This window comes from Mizuhopecten yessoensis, unplaced genomic scaffold (assembly GCF_002113885.1).
Source record: "Mizuhopecten yessoensis strain PY_sf001 unplaced genomic scaffold, ASM211388v2 unmap_36194542, whole genome shotgun sequence".
NCBI lineage: Eukaryota > Metazoa > Mollusca > Bivalvia > Pectinida > Pectinidae > Mizuhopecten > Mizuhopecten yessoensis.
Genome location: NW_018480141.1, coordinates 4,663 through 18,636, shown reverse-complemented (window position 1 = coordinate 18,636; position 13,974 = coordinate 4,663). Strand labels below are relative to the sequence as shown.

General features: G+C 38.7%; 1 protein-coding gene across 1 annotated transcript; it reads right to left on the bottom strand.

The window, feature by feature from the left end:
• Positions 1–1,362: 1,362 nt before the first annotated feature.
• On the bottom strand, positions 1,363–13,123 carry LOC110443949. Its single transcript, XM_021488408.1, has 2 exons — positions 12,846–13,123; positions 1,363–5,742 (listed from the first exon to the last, which is right to left on the bottom strand). Exon 2 carries the CDS (start codon positions 5,701–5,703, stop codon positions 2,281–2,283), a length of 3,423 nt encoding a protein of 1,140 aa, XP_021344083.1. The 5' UTR covers positions 5,704–5,742; positions 12,846–13,123; the 3' UTR covers positions 1,363–2,280.
• Positions 13,124–13,974: the final 851 nt, after the last annotated feature.

Here is a 13,974-nt window from a genome sequence, read left to right as displayed (position 1 = left end):
CCGAGCGTTATAAGTTGACATGACCCATGTTGGTAAGGTTGCAACAGCTTTAGAGAATGATGGTTCACTGAATCTCGTGGTTTGTTTAGAACTTTATCAGACAAATATGTTTTGCAGATTCAGGACTGAATAGATGCTGTCCTAATATTTGGATCATATACTTGATATCTTTCCACATCTTCTCTCATTTGTTTTACGTCTTCACATGTCTACGCAGTCATTTGGTAGAACTGGTTCGGGTGAAATGTTATTTGTTCTAGTCACCATGGTTGCATGTGATGTGACGTTTCAGTGAGAAACTAGAGACTACTCCGTCTTAAAGCTTTACACTATTGTAATTGGTCACTGTCGTCACATGGTGCTGACTACAGTACAAAAACGACAAACCTTAACAACCCTTTTTATCATTGAATTCGATTGCATCAGTTTGCAGATCGAACATCTTAGTCTTCAAAACAGGTCGTTTGGTATAAATATTCACACTTATTAAGCTTACATTTTCATGTTTTTGTTTTCCCCTTTGATGCCGAGAATGACAGAGGTATCACAAAAAGAAGTAAATTATACGAGCTGGATGCGGTGCATTTACAAGGTTAATTCAAATCTTGATTATCTTTGAAGTTTGGCTAATGCAATGTTCTTGCTTCACAAATCTCATCTCAAAATCTCGAAAAACAAACTTGTCTCCGTCCCTGTTTCCAGGTATGTATTTGAGCATGCTGCCAAATTTCAACATTTCAGAGTCTGACTTTGAGCATGTCGCTGATGTTTCCGACTGTGTAGGTGTTTTAGTCTGTATTTGAGCAGACAGTAGATGAAAGATAAAAACGTGACGACATATTTCTGATGAAGCCAATATGGGGTCAAATGAGGTTAGGCAACCAGGGATAAGGAATATTTTTAGAAAGCTTCCCGAGATGTTTTAGTTTTAGTACGGACGGATCTTATCTCATCCGGCTCAGATACGTGTCTCTTGTCCTTAAATATAACACATTTAAGTCTCAAAATAGTTTTTTCCCCATAAGTCATCTTGAAAACCTTTCTATTTTTATATCAAAAGACCGAACATTTGAAGCTGACAAGTGTGCTGCTTATGATTCTGTTAGCGATACCAATAGCCCTTGAGCTACTTACAATCGTTGTATGTTTGTTTATCGTCTAATCTGAACGCTGCAACCATGTAATTATTTTCTAAATTGAATAAATGTGATGCATCCTATGTATCCTGATAGTAAAATTTGTTTCCATACGGTAGTCAATAGCTAAGTCAGGTTTTACATGTGAATGTCACATGAGTTGGTACTCCAAAACAACAATTATAATTAATTATCCAAATGATGACACACCAGAACAAAATTAATTAACATTTTTAATCATTTTCATACATTTGTAAAAAAAATGTATATGAACATGCCATATCAAACAATCATTTTAAGGAAGTTTCGAAATGTCCACTCTCTTTCATAAATAATAATTCTTTTCCCTCTCACACCAATCGAGTAGCGCCCATTCCCACAGATCACATGTTGGATCATGTCACAAACGGGTCTACTTGGCTTATACCTCACGTAGCTCTCTGCTTAAACCGTTTGACTTTAATTACCTACTGCAGTTTAAATCATCCAGGAAACAAAAGGATAAACAGTCAAGTCCTGTATGTAAAAGTAAGCTTTCCCTCCGGCTCTGCTGTTCATAAAGTCAGTTTCAATTCAAAAGTACACATTTAAAACTTTGAGCACTAGTTTTAAAATGATTCTTTTCAGTGTTACTATCTTGTAATCTGTGGGTCTGTTTTCATTGATGGTCTTACGACTCGAGTTAAGACAGATTAAAGAGTTCCTCGAGACAAGCTTATGTTAGGTGAATGAAAGTCAGCACTTTTTCCCTGCCGGTCATAACGACTGAGCCTCTCCTTGTGTACAGCCGAGGTCGAAAGTCTATCACACACTTATTTCAATAAAGGTCACGTGACAAGCCAAAGATAATGCTAAATATTATTTTTACAGCCACGAAAATCTTATTTAATTGCATATTCCCAAGGTCATACATCTCTCACAAACGAAATTCATACGAAATGCAGTAAAATATTTTGAGATCAGTATCAGTAACAAAACGGTGGTATTTTATCTATTCAGATAAATAATATCAAAAGCATCCATTTGTCATGCCAAGTGACGTCATTGCACGTATTTGTCAAGTGGCAAAAATTGCACAAGGTAAATGTGTATGATTTGTATGTGATAGAGGTGACAAAACCTACAAAACACATGATGGCTTTCATCACACGTAAGTAGATTGAAGAAACTGAGGTCCTGTCTCGATACAAAAGTCTAATGGCGGACCGTCCATGGTCGTGTAACCATCCTCATCCACAAACTCGCCACACTTTACCTGATTCACATTAATTCCCAAGTCTTTCAGTTTAGATTCGATTTCTAATGATTCCGAGAAATCAGCACGGTTTTGTCTGTTCGACAGAAGAAGGTAGAAGTTTTCCCGTCGTTTCGGTGGAGGTTGTTTGATGTCATCAATATAATCCAAAAGGTCAGAGGTCGATAGTTTGGATGCTCCTTTACTCAAAGACATGTTGTCATTTATCTTGCGGAGATCCAAACTGCCATAACCGTCCCATGAGTTTGCCCTTGACCTTGACTTGTTGACATGGTGATGTGTCGACGTCACACTAAAGCTAGCCCTTTCTGGAACATTAGAATTAAAGTCCCGCATTAGTAAATATTGTTGTTTTTGATGCTGTTGTTTCTCATGTTGTTGCTGTTTTTGTTGCAATATTTTCTGCTGCTTATCTAACTCCTGTTTTTGTTGGAGCAGTTGCAGCTGCTGTTGCTGTCTAATCAGCTGTTGTTTCTGTAAGAGCTGCAGACGCCGCTGAGCAGGAGCTTTGTGTGCTTGAGATAATTGTTCTGACACGGGACGTTTTTGCTTATAACAATGTGGTCTAACCGGAAGTTCCTGTGACGTCGGACGTTGTTTTGGTTGTTTTTTGGAAGAATTGATACTGACAGACGAAGCACACGTGCCACTTACTCCCATTTGGTTAATATTCTGTTGTTGCGGGGCGTTTAACAGCACCCCATGGTGATTAGCCTGAAGTGACGTAAACTGAGGTACAAATGATTGTGAATGTGTCCTGGGATTTCTTGGACACTGTATGAGGTTCTGAGGCACAAAGGGTTGAGTATGCATGATAAAACTGGAGTTCATAAAGGCACTAGACTTGGGCATTCTATTATCATTCCTCGCGGGGAGAGCGGGAGGATGGTACGGCACAAAAGGGCAGTCTGGGTGTAAACGCTGCAACTTTACCGGAATACCATTCATGCGCAGGCGCATGTGTTCTTCGTAGGGCAGCATTTCATCCCCAGGTATTGTTTCGTACACGTGATTGTCCTCGGGATCTCTTTTAGGTGTTTGACACCCAGGAAGCCGTGTCGTAGCATAAGGCATACAGTCATTTATATTGGTAGTCCAGTTTTGATTGATCATGGCCACGTGAGGATCGGTCGCGTTTTCGGGTACCTTTGGGTGAAAAGGGTGCACATCACTTCCGCTTCCCTCCCAATGCACTGTTGAATTGTCATTAACTGCAGCACTAGTGTCCTCCTCCAAATAGCTCGTTTGTCCAACACTTGTTGGAGGATTTTCATTTGTTGAAGCACGTGCACTGTCTGAATGTGGCAGTGCCGCATGGCGGTCAAAGTCAGAGGGATCTGCCCCAAGGGGGCGCCTTAAACACCGTACTGACACCTTCGGCGGATTGCCAACCACTCTGTCGAAATGTTTAGGTTGGGGAACCCGATTCACGTTTGAAAATGTATTGTCACTTTGGTTTTGGGCTTTTCTTTTACCTTGAAATTGTTCTTGACCCAGACCTGTTTTTGTGCATGTGTTAGTAGGAGTGGTATCGCTTGATGATGACGAAGGAATGTTGGGGTTGTCTCCTATCAACCTTTCGGGTTTTAAAGGAGGCGTGTTTCTGCGAGGTTTCTTCCCTTTCTTTTTACCTTCAGCTGCATTTTCTTCGTTCTGAAGGTCGTGGATTATCTCGAACATTGACCTTGCTACCTTAGTCAGCTGGTAACTGTTTCTCTCTTTAGGAGAAAACACAGCACTATTCCCCTGCTGGGGTGTAGGCACTTTATCTTGCTTCAGCTTCCGACATTTGGAATTAGCTTTTAAATCCTTTGGCACAGAATTATCTTTTCCTTTATTGTCTGACATCCCTGAAAGGACAGTCTGAGGAAAGGAAGTGGGAGTGATGTCCCCGTTAGGGGGCGCAGTCACTTCCGCGTTAAGATTAGAGTCAGACATTGAAAAGTAGTCCGTCAATGGCTCGTTATCTCCCTCCATTTTCTCCGCCTTGGTACGCGCGTTGTTGGCTTTATTCCGTTTATAGAAAATGTGGTCAATATCAGCCTCACACGTGTGGAGGGAATCGCTTTCATATCCACTTGAAATCGTAACGGGTGACGATTCATTAGAATGAAAAATATCCTCACTGACGTCATGAGCGGAATCGTCCGGTGTCGACGTAATTTTTTTGTCCGATCGTCCAGCCATATTAACTCGGTCCAGTGAAAGTGTTTGTGGGGGTTTGCTCCTTGGCACAACACTGTCTGGTCGTGGATTTAAGTATCCGCCATCTTGTGAATTAAATGAGATGTCATGTCTAACTGATACACGTAATGGGTCCGTCATGATGCGATCACTCATAAGTCCAGTGTCAAAGTCAAAGCGACTGTTGTCCAGCGGCAGGATGCCCTGTAGACGGAGAGAGTTCCAACACTTGCTCTGGACGCTGAGTTTATTGGTGATACAAGGATCCTCGCGCAGAGCGTTGTCTGTAATGGCTTGGAGAGCCCGCACGTTCACAATTCTCGGTCCACTATGAGTTGTTTCGACCCGTGCAGGGTTTCTTACACACCGACCAACAGCATGTATCTGATCTAGGGACTGATTAAGACGATCAGTGTGACTGGGACACCTATTTTCCATCCCGACCTGCGGATTGTAACGCCGAACCCGGCCATTGTTTGGACCGAGTGTGCTACTGTTCTGGCTCTGTCGCGGTACACTTCCGCGTAACAATACCCCGTGTGATTCCGTCACTGCTCCCGAGACAATGGCCCGCGAATTAACAGCCTTATCAGTAGCGTTCACACATCTCGGTGATCTACATGCACCTTGGGCTGTGCTCCCCACACTAGCGAAGCGCCCTTCTCTCAAATCGTGCATTCTATCTCGGTCGCGATTCCACTGATCGGACTGGCCAATCTCCATTGAATTTACGACTTTAGAACCATCAAGCTCGAGTTTCTGCCGATTGTTCTTGGTTTTGTTTCGCGTTTCAATCTTCACAATCGACTGTATTTTAGCTATCTGATAGGAAACACTAGTGCTGTACCTCCTATTGTTATTCGCCTCTTTATCTACAAGAGTGGGGCACCGCGCTTTAGCTTGAATAGGTTTAAATCCAACTTGGTTTTTAAAATCCTCACACAAAACTCGTTTTGATCGAGTGGTTTTTTTCTTCGGCGTGCTTGTAACCGGTTGTGGTTTTCTCACAGGACTGCTGCCAAGAGAAATGTAGGCGTCAATATCAATACTGGTTGTCAATAGTTCCTTGGACTTGTTAGGATGCTTCAAGCAGACAAAATCCTCAAATGTAACATAAAGTAGCCACATCTGCCGTGTCAATGCAGAGCTCTGAGTGCGGAGGTCAACCTGCAACGACAAATAAACAAAATACATTAGACGAGGTGTCCCAACATTGTATAAATTAACATAGTAACTGGTATAGGGACCGTAGGTCACAAGACAATGCCATATAAAACATGTAATTAAATCATTGTGCCGTAACACTGTCAACAACAGGTCAAGGATGTCCCGGAAAAGTTCTAGCGAGGCTGGTCGCCAAGGCAACCATTTGCCGAAGAGAGGGCCGTGGAGACAAAGTGCGCCCAGTGACCATAGAGACCTCTTGTGTATCCATCATGTGTGCTGAATACATAATTACACACAATCGTTTCATTTATTTGAACTGTCTTGTTTAATTGGACCCGAATCTTCAACAAAATGTACCAAATACTCAGCAATAAAGAGATTGCTTAGGACAACGTACAACAAAGGTTACGTACTAATCTCGATCGGATTTTTTTGTTTATGTTCAAAATAAACAGAATGTTCTGCTTCGCTGACTTAGCCCTAGTTCAACGTTTATCTAATACATCTGTTTTTACATAGAACACATAGGTTATACAGATCACGTCTCTACGACTTGTATACCTGTACACAGAGCACATAAAGAATGCTCCGCTCGTTGGAGAAGATTAGGTGGAAGATCAAAACAGTGATAGAACTATTAAACGTTGTCTGGGGAATTTATTTATATTTCCTCGAACAAGAGATTTGATGGTGCATGACAGAGTATTTCTTAATGAAACACATCATATGAGGCGTTGGACAGTTTTAAGAGCCAGCTTCGTGCGTTTTCGACTGTACGCCACAGGTATCGGCGTTTGGGCGTGATGGGGCTACCGATAGTAAACGTGCTGAGTTAACGCTTATACGGGACAAACAGCAGAGCCGATATTGTTTCTAAACATCTTTTTTAATGAAATTTGAGTAATTATTTTAAGTTAAAGTAAAATTTCAATTTCAAAAGATAATCTGAGTAATGTAGGGAGACACATAAAGTTTGTGTAAGGGATAAGGTAACAATACTTGGCAAACAAACGCAGGTACACAAACTCATTACAAAAACTAACAAACCCACTATCATACACCTGTCTGAGTTCATACCCAGGTAAGTCCGTGAAAGTGGAGCTAATGATGGCAGTGTGTGTCGTAGATTGTACACCAATAATTAGATAGGACACAAACGTATAAGCCCCGGGGATATCTACGGGCTGTCGTCAAGATGCTATCTTACTGAGGTAAAGCTAGCGTGGAACATTACGATGCGTAAAAGGCAAGGAAGGGTTTATGTATCTTTTCGTGACAAAAGTGTCATTTGAAATCCTCATTTGTATTATAAACTAGCATCGATGATTTAGTACAGTATAAAAGGGGGAAAGGAACGAATTCTGTGAAACCATCTTCTCGTAACAAAAGTGTCACTTTGAAATTGGGAGATATCTGCTGTCATTCGGCAGTAAAAGAAAGTGCTTGCTTCAGGATCAAGCGTTTAGAAGATTTATTTTTTTTGTCATTTTACAAAGGGCTTGGCACAGAGATAAATTCGAAATGGAAGTCGTAGTAATTGAAACAAATTTACCAAAGAACTACTTTAAAAGTCGTTCTTGTTATTTTTAGGTCGTAATAAAATGTTCTGTTCCAATAAAATTTGTTGGGACTAATAAAGCAAAATTCTTCTGTTCAAATTAAAAAAAATAATTTTGACTTGATTGTTGATCATTGTGAAAGCTGTGTAACCCAAAGTCTGGAAGTTTGGTGACGCAATATAACGCGATAATCTAGATTTCTCTCAATAAATTCACAGTTTTGACAGAAAACTGAACTGTCAGAAATTCGTAATTTCTTGACGTATTTTATATACCACATCTTCCGATGATGCTATTTCCTTAAAATAGACCAAAAGAGATTTAGTGGTTTCGGATTTTACATATGGTTGGGTCTGTTTGATATTAGACCTGATCGAGTAATGAAATACGATCTCATCAGAAGCTATTTGCATATTTTAGCTTTTAGCGACAGATAGGAAGTGATGGTGTCACGGAGTCATTAATCACAGGTAAAAGTTTACAGGTAGGATTTACAGGTAGATTATGGTCAGACTCCCAACACAATGTGTTAACGGTCATACTTAGTGACCCAGGTGAGGTTAGTAGTTTGCTTCAGGTGAAATAAGGCCGATACACATAATTATCCCATTCAGGTGCGAACACATATGATTAAATCTATGATATATACCGTCCCATTAACGGACTATTCTATATAGACCGTATATTGATAAAACGTTCCGTGTAATAGATATTAATAAAAGGATTTTTTTCTAAATTTTTAATGATTTTCATATTGAAATGTGTATACGTATCTTAGCTAAACTATTTTTACAGCAAAAAATATGACTTTTTTTGGCAGGATGGTTGATTTATCAAGTAGAGTATCTGTAAAATATGTGTACCTGATTAAAAGTTTTGAAGACTTCAAGAAATGTTTGGTTGTTAAAGCTCAAAAGGTCTTCTTAAATAACGGGCGTGTGAGTGGATCAATCACACAGACAAATCTCTGGAGAAACGTGCAACTTATAAAGGTAGATAGAACATCCCAAAGTGATCCTTAATCCTCACTTAAGGGGAAATCGTGTTGACCCCAGACCCTTGATTTGTTCACCTTTGCATCTTGAGCGGATTAGTTTCGACAGTGTTCGTTCCCTACACACAAACCCCTCGTTCTCCTCCCGTCCGACAGGGTGCTGACAGGACACGGAGTTATCGCCCATGAATCATTAGGACATTGTGTGACGGATAGGTTTATAGATCTATAACTGTCCTTACATCTCCTGTGGCCCTTTCACTCGCCAGATAACAATAGGGTATTATAAGTGTAATAGATTTAAAAGAACAATAGACTCTGTGTATTCCTTACTATATCGAATCGGTATTGTATACATCTAAAATCATAAAAGGAATGATGTGCAATATTCGTCCTTTTTACCGATGATGAATGAATGACATAAACATAGGCAATAAGATTATAAAACCGACGAATGTTCACAAGAGTCTTCTCTTTATATTTAACATTGAATTTCAGCTAAAAGCTTTAAAGATTACCGCGTATGTTTATTTGAAATCTTGAATTCAAATACAAATGTCCGTTATTGTTCATACAATGACACACCTCAATACCACAACTCTCCGTTTTGGATTACGGCCATTGTTGGGTGACACAGATCTCTCGACAAAATACGGACACGATTTGTATGACAATAAGACAGTCGTTTACAGATTAGTATTATACTGTACACTGGCAGTAGTAGATCTGGTCATCTCAACCGGACTGACCAGGGGTATCGTCACCTAGACTAAGCTGACCAGGGGCGGAGTAATCCTCTAGCCTAATTAGAAGTTTCCCCCTCTTCCCCTGTAGGGATAATAAACCCCTATTCCCGTACGCTGAGCTCATTTGTCCGCAGAACTTTGATTCGTGAACCCAGGACTCCCCACACCCTTATTTGTGGCTTAAGCGCGATACGACGTTTTGGATGAATTGTCCTGTTACTCTTGTGACAAATAAATGAAAATTGTCTGATGATTTCCTTCTCAGCATGGCATGTTACGATGTAGTATCCATTATACTGCCCCGCCCACACACAACTCCTCAACACTATCACAAAATACTCCGCCATTGAGGCAATGGAAGTATAGTTATACTCACTCAAGGTACTCGGGCCCCCATTCCTGTCCACTCACACAACACAATTGTTAGCCATATAATTACACAAAACTTGTTTTCTCTTTCAACTGTGATAATCAACAACGCTCCTTCACAATAAAATTCAAAGATGAAAAACCGCCAGGAAAAATATGTTACCAAAGATAGTTGGGTTATAGGTAATTTGATTGTGTTGGAGGCTTGCAACAGAACTAATTAACTAGGGTACCTGTATACCTGTCAGGTGAGAACTGAACCTAATTAACCCCAACGTAACCTGCTGACGGAGAAGGTCTTTCAACGGAACCATAAAATAAAGCCGCTTTAGGTGTGATATAAATTATTTATAGACAAAGGTAGACGGTCAGTTGTTTAAACGTAACGAGTCTAAACTAAGGACTACAGACAGTGACCAGGGGTCCTATATGAATTATTCAATTATTGACACACAAATAACAAGTATAATAGACGATAATGAAGGCACCATTGGAAACACAATCGTCAATTAACCCAATTATCGTCAATACAACATGGAACATCAACGATTAGTTAGATATTTGATGACCATGTGTACATCATTTCTGTCAAGTAAACGTGTTTTAAAGAAAAATGTAATTAAGTTGAAATGAATGTATAATTCGTATCTAAAAATATCTCTTAATATTTAGTGTACTAGACCGTTATTGGACATTCCTGTGGTATCTGTTGAAGAATTTTTTTAAAAACAAAAAAAAATCTCTTTAAAATACAATGTATAAAGAACCAATGATAGAAAGATAATTTAATCAGTCACTCAATGACAATATGAAATTATTTAGTAAATTACACATAATATTATCATACCTATCATAATGGAGGACAAATACTATTAACATATTTTTTCTGGTAAATGGACATATTTTTTAATGCAAATAGATTTTTGAAGTCCGTCAATTGGTTAAAAGTTTAGTCACAACCGTCCTGTGCGCGACACTCCGCCTACGTTAAACCAGAAAGAATGTATACAACACCTGTGATTAACAGCTTGTTTATTTTCACCTGAGACTTTTATACAGGTATGATAAACAGTAAATAAACATCCAGGTAGACTGAGGAACAATGACAATCTTCACATGTCCATGTCAGACTCCGTGTTGTAATTTACCTACACAAGCTGGGTGTTTTATGGGCGTTATTGATGGCGTGAAGTTCGGTATAACGACTGATGGCGTGGATACCAATGTAAAAACTAATCCAACTCGTAAAAAGGGAGAAAAATATATAATGAGTGGAAACGCATATACACCTGCACCTAATTTACATATGATTATGTCTCTCACAAATGCTACCGTAATTTCTCAGGAAAAAAACATAGAAAAGAAAAATAATAAAAGTTTCGGAATAAATAGCTACGATTTCGTTTAAAATTGATGATTGATGAAGTTATTTTCCCTGGAGTATACGTATATACACGTGCACGTAATGGCTTTACGCTCCAGCAGGCACCTGTACATTTCATTTCACAGTCACTTCAGAGGGAGAACGTGTTAATTTATACATAACCTAGTACTACACTTTCTACAAATGTACAAGTTGTATATTGGCGCACGATATATGTAGTTTGTAAACCCTGTCAATAATTGATTAGTGATATCAATAAGTTGACAGTAAGGGGACTGCTTTACGGCTGAAACTGTCACAGACAGACATCACGGGATACACCGCGATCTGGCGGTTCTGTCTGGCCCCGCATGCAGGACACCTTGCAATCTTTCAAAACTACGGCTTCCCCATTTTGAAACCCCCAAGTCGTACATAAGTGTACATGACCACAACGTATGGAAATCTTTGTAGGTATACCTTGTCAATAAGATATACATATTCACAAAGCTGCAGATAAACTGTACCCAAGCATACTGTAAGCACAAAACTGTGTCGCCAACTATTTCAGTGATGCAAGGGATAAAACCATAACCTTTTAACATAACCCACGTCTGAAATCCCATAATACTTGTATTTTTGTTTCTGCATAAAACTGGAGAACGACTTGAAAAGGTAAAAAAAATAAATGGTTATATTTATATTTTACAAGGTATTAAAGTACTAATAATTTATACCCTTTAAAATCATTTTCAAAATAGTTTAAATCTTAAGTTCTGTGACGCGTAAACTCATAATATTATACGAGATTTTAACTGCCTGTAACTTTACCTATAATCTGTAAATGAGTAAGTTGTGATGTCGTGAGATTGTCATTAAAGGGTAAAATGAGCAGACAGAAAGTAAAGATGAGCACCAGACATTTACAAAACCAAAAAACGAGTAAACAAAACATGAAAGGACGGTGAGAATTCACACGCACTCTGTGTTGGGAAGAGGTGCCCCTGGTGAGGCTGGACGTGATACATAACTCACGCCCAGTATTCCTCAAGAAAATGTAAACGTTACCGAGGGAAGGTAGGGTCTGATACGAAGCGAAGACCCGTTTTTCTCAAGAAAAAAATAAACTTTAGGATACCGAGGGAAGACCTGGTACCTAGCTTCTATAGACCCCGTTTCCCCAAGATACATAATATCATATATATATTTTTTCAGTCAAAAAAAAATGTTTTCCATTTAATTTGTGTTCTTTTGTGTCGTAAATTACCGAAGTTCAACACGGTTTCTCTTTCAAAAACATCAGATGTATTGACTTTTAGTAAAATGTGAGTTTGACTTTAAAAGGATAAATTAAATATTTGTCTCCGATTTCGAAAATCATTAATATGTTATATAAATTTGCTGTATAGATATCAGACTCTTAACCTCGTTATGCAATTACATACGATGTACATGAAAATAACATGTTGCATTAATATGACCATGGGCGTATTTGAACTAAATTTAATAATGTACATTGCAACAAATGAAGAATAAATTTCAAATATGACAAACAAAAATAAAAACAAAGAATATGGCGATATGCGAGCCATCCTCGGCACAAGGGCACCAATAAAACTTCACATTTAAAAACATGTAATACATTTTAAGACGTCCCGATGTTTCGGTACTATCAGAAAAGAAAACAACACTGCTATATAGTTTGTTATTACACAAAAAAGTGATTATCTAAATTCTTACGCCAATTTCTTATTCAAATTAACTTATTTATTATACATGTATCTTTATAAAACCATCAAATTATCAAACAAAAATATAAACGTGAAAATATATGAATACAATATTTAAACATGAAATGTAAAGTATGTAAGATGGAGGTTATTTTCAGATTAACGAGGACATCGTAGATATGTGAGTATTTTTACAAAACCGAACTAATAAATCAATTGAAATCTTGTCGATTATTTGTCTTTTGTTAGATTTTCTTAAACGCCGGTTTGTTCAATTGTCTTTAGTGCTTAAGGCTGTCATCGACGGGCATACACATTAGTTAATCTGACAGACGATCTTACCTCTCTGGAGCTGGCCCTTCCTACGGTATCCTTAATACTATCATCGTACAATCAGTAATCCCAGCTTTTAATCATCACGATCGGTTTAAATCCAGGTAAAAATTGCAATCAGCTGACTTCACAAGGTGACCAAACGTTTATATCCGTACTATCTAGTTAAATCCAGGTTAAAAAACAACAAATCTTGTATCCAGGTGAGTAAACTAGATGTCTTGGATAGACACAGGTAAGTACATCCGTATGTCACAGGTAGGTTGTCCTACACTGATACCTGTACAACTGGTCGCCACTATAAGGCCGGCTTAGCGTAACACCAACGCGCCTTGTGTGTGTGTGCGACAAGGCTGAGTAACCCCGGCCCGCAAACGACACATGATACAGGTTACACGGTGTCAAATATGACAGTCAAAACGACGGTTCGTGAGGAGGGAGGGTCCGCAATGTAGGTACACCACCCCAGTCAGCTCACCATGACCAAGGGATATGTATAAAAGGGGACATAAAAGCGCCACTCATGCAAGGAGAGGTTTCAAAAACAGCTAAATAACAATACATAACAAAGAAAATAAATTGAACTGCTTATACCTTAAGCAGCTCTCTTTCTGTCGCGCGAATACCCATAACACGGGTATAAACAGGTGACCAATTAACTGATTGTTAGTTTATGCGTTCTCACGCCAATATGCTATCTAAACTCTGAATACACTTGTGTATCGGTTTCACCAAAGAGTATTTATGACAGTTGAACCATAATATGTCCGCGTTACATCTCACGGACAAAGAACTGTCGAGCAATCGTTCATTTTCACACTTTAGTGTTACTTATTACGTATATATCTAGTACATATTCGTAGCTTCTCTAACATAAAATTCTGTAGCCACTTTCAAGATTAAGTTCTGACACGAGATAACTCAAACAAAATGGCAGGTGATTTTAATCGAATGCAAAACTTAAGAACGTGTTAGGCACTTGAATAATTCAACTGTTCTTGGCCGGAAAAAATAAACTGAGATACCAAACTTATGTGTAATTAAATACTTATGTACTAACTTGTGGAGTTTTAATATGTTAATTTATTATCAGGGAAATATTTGGTCACGATGAAAATTTGTAATAGATTTATTTTCC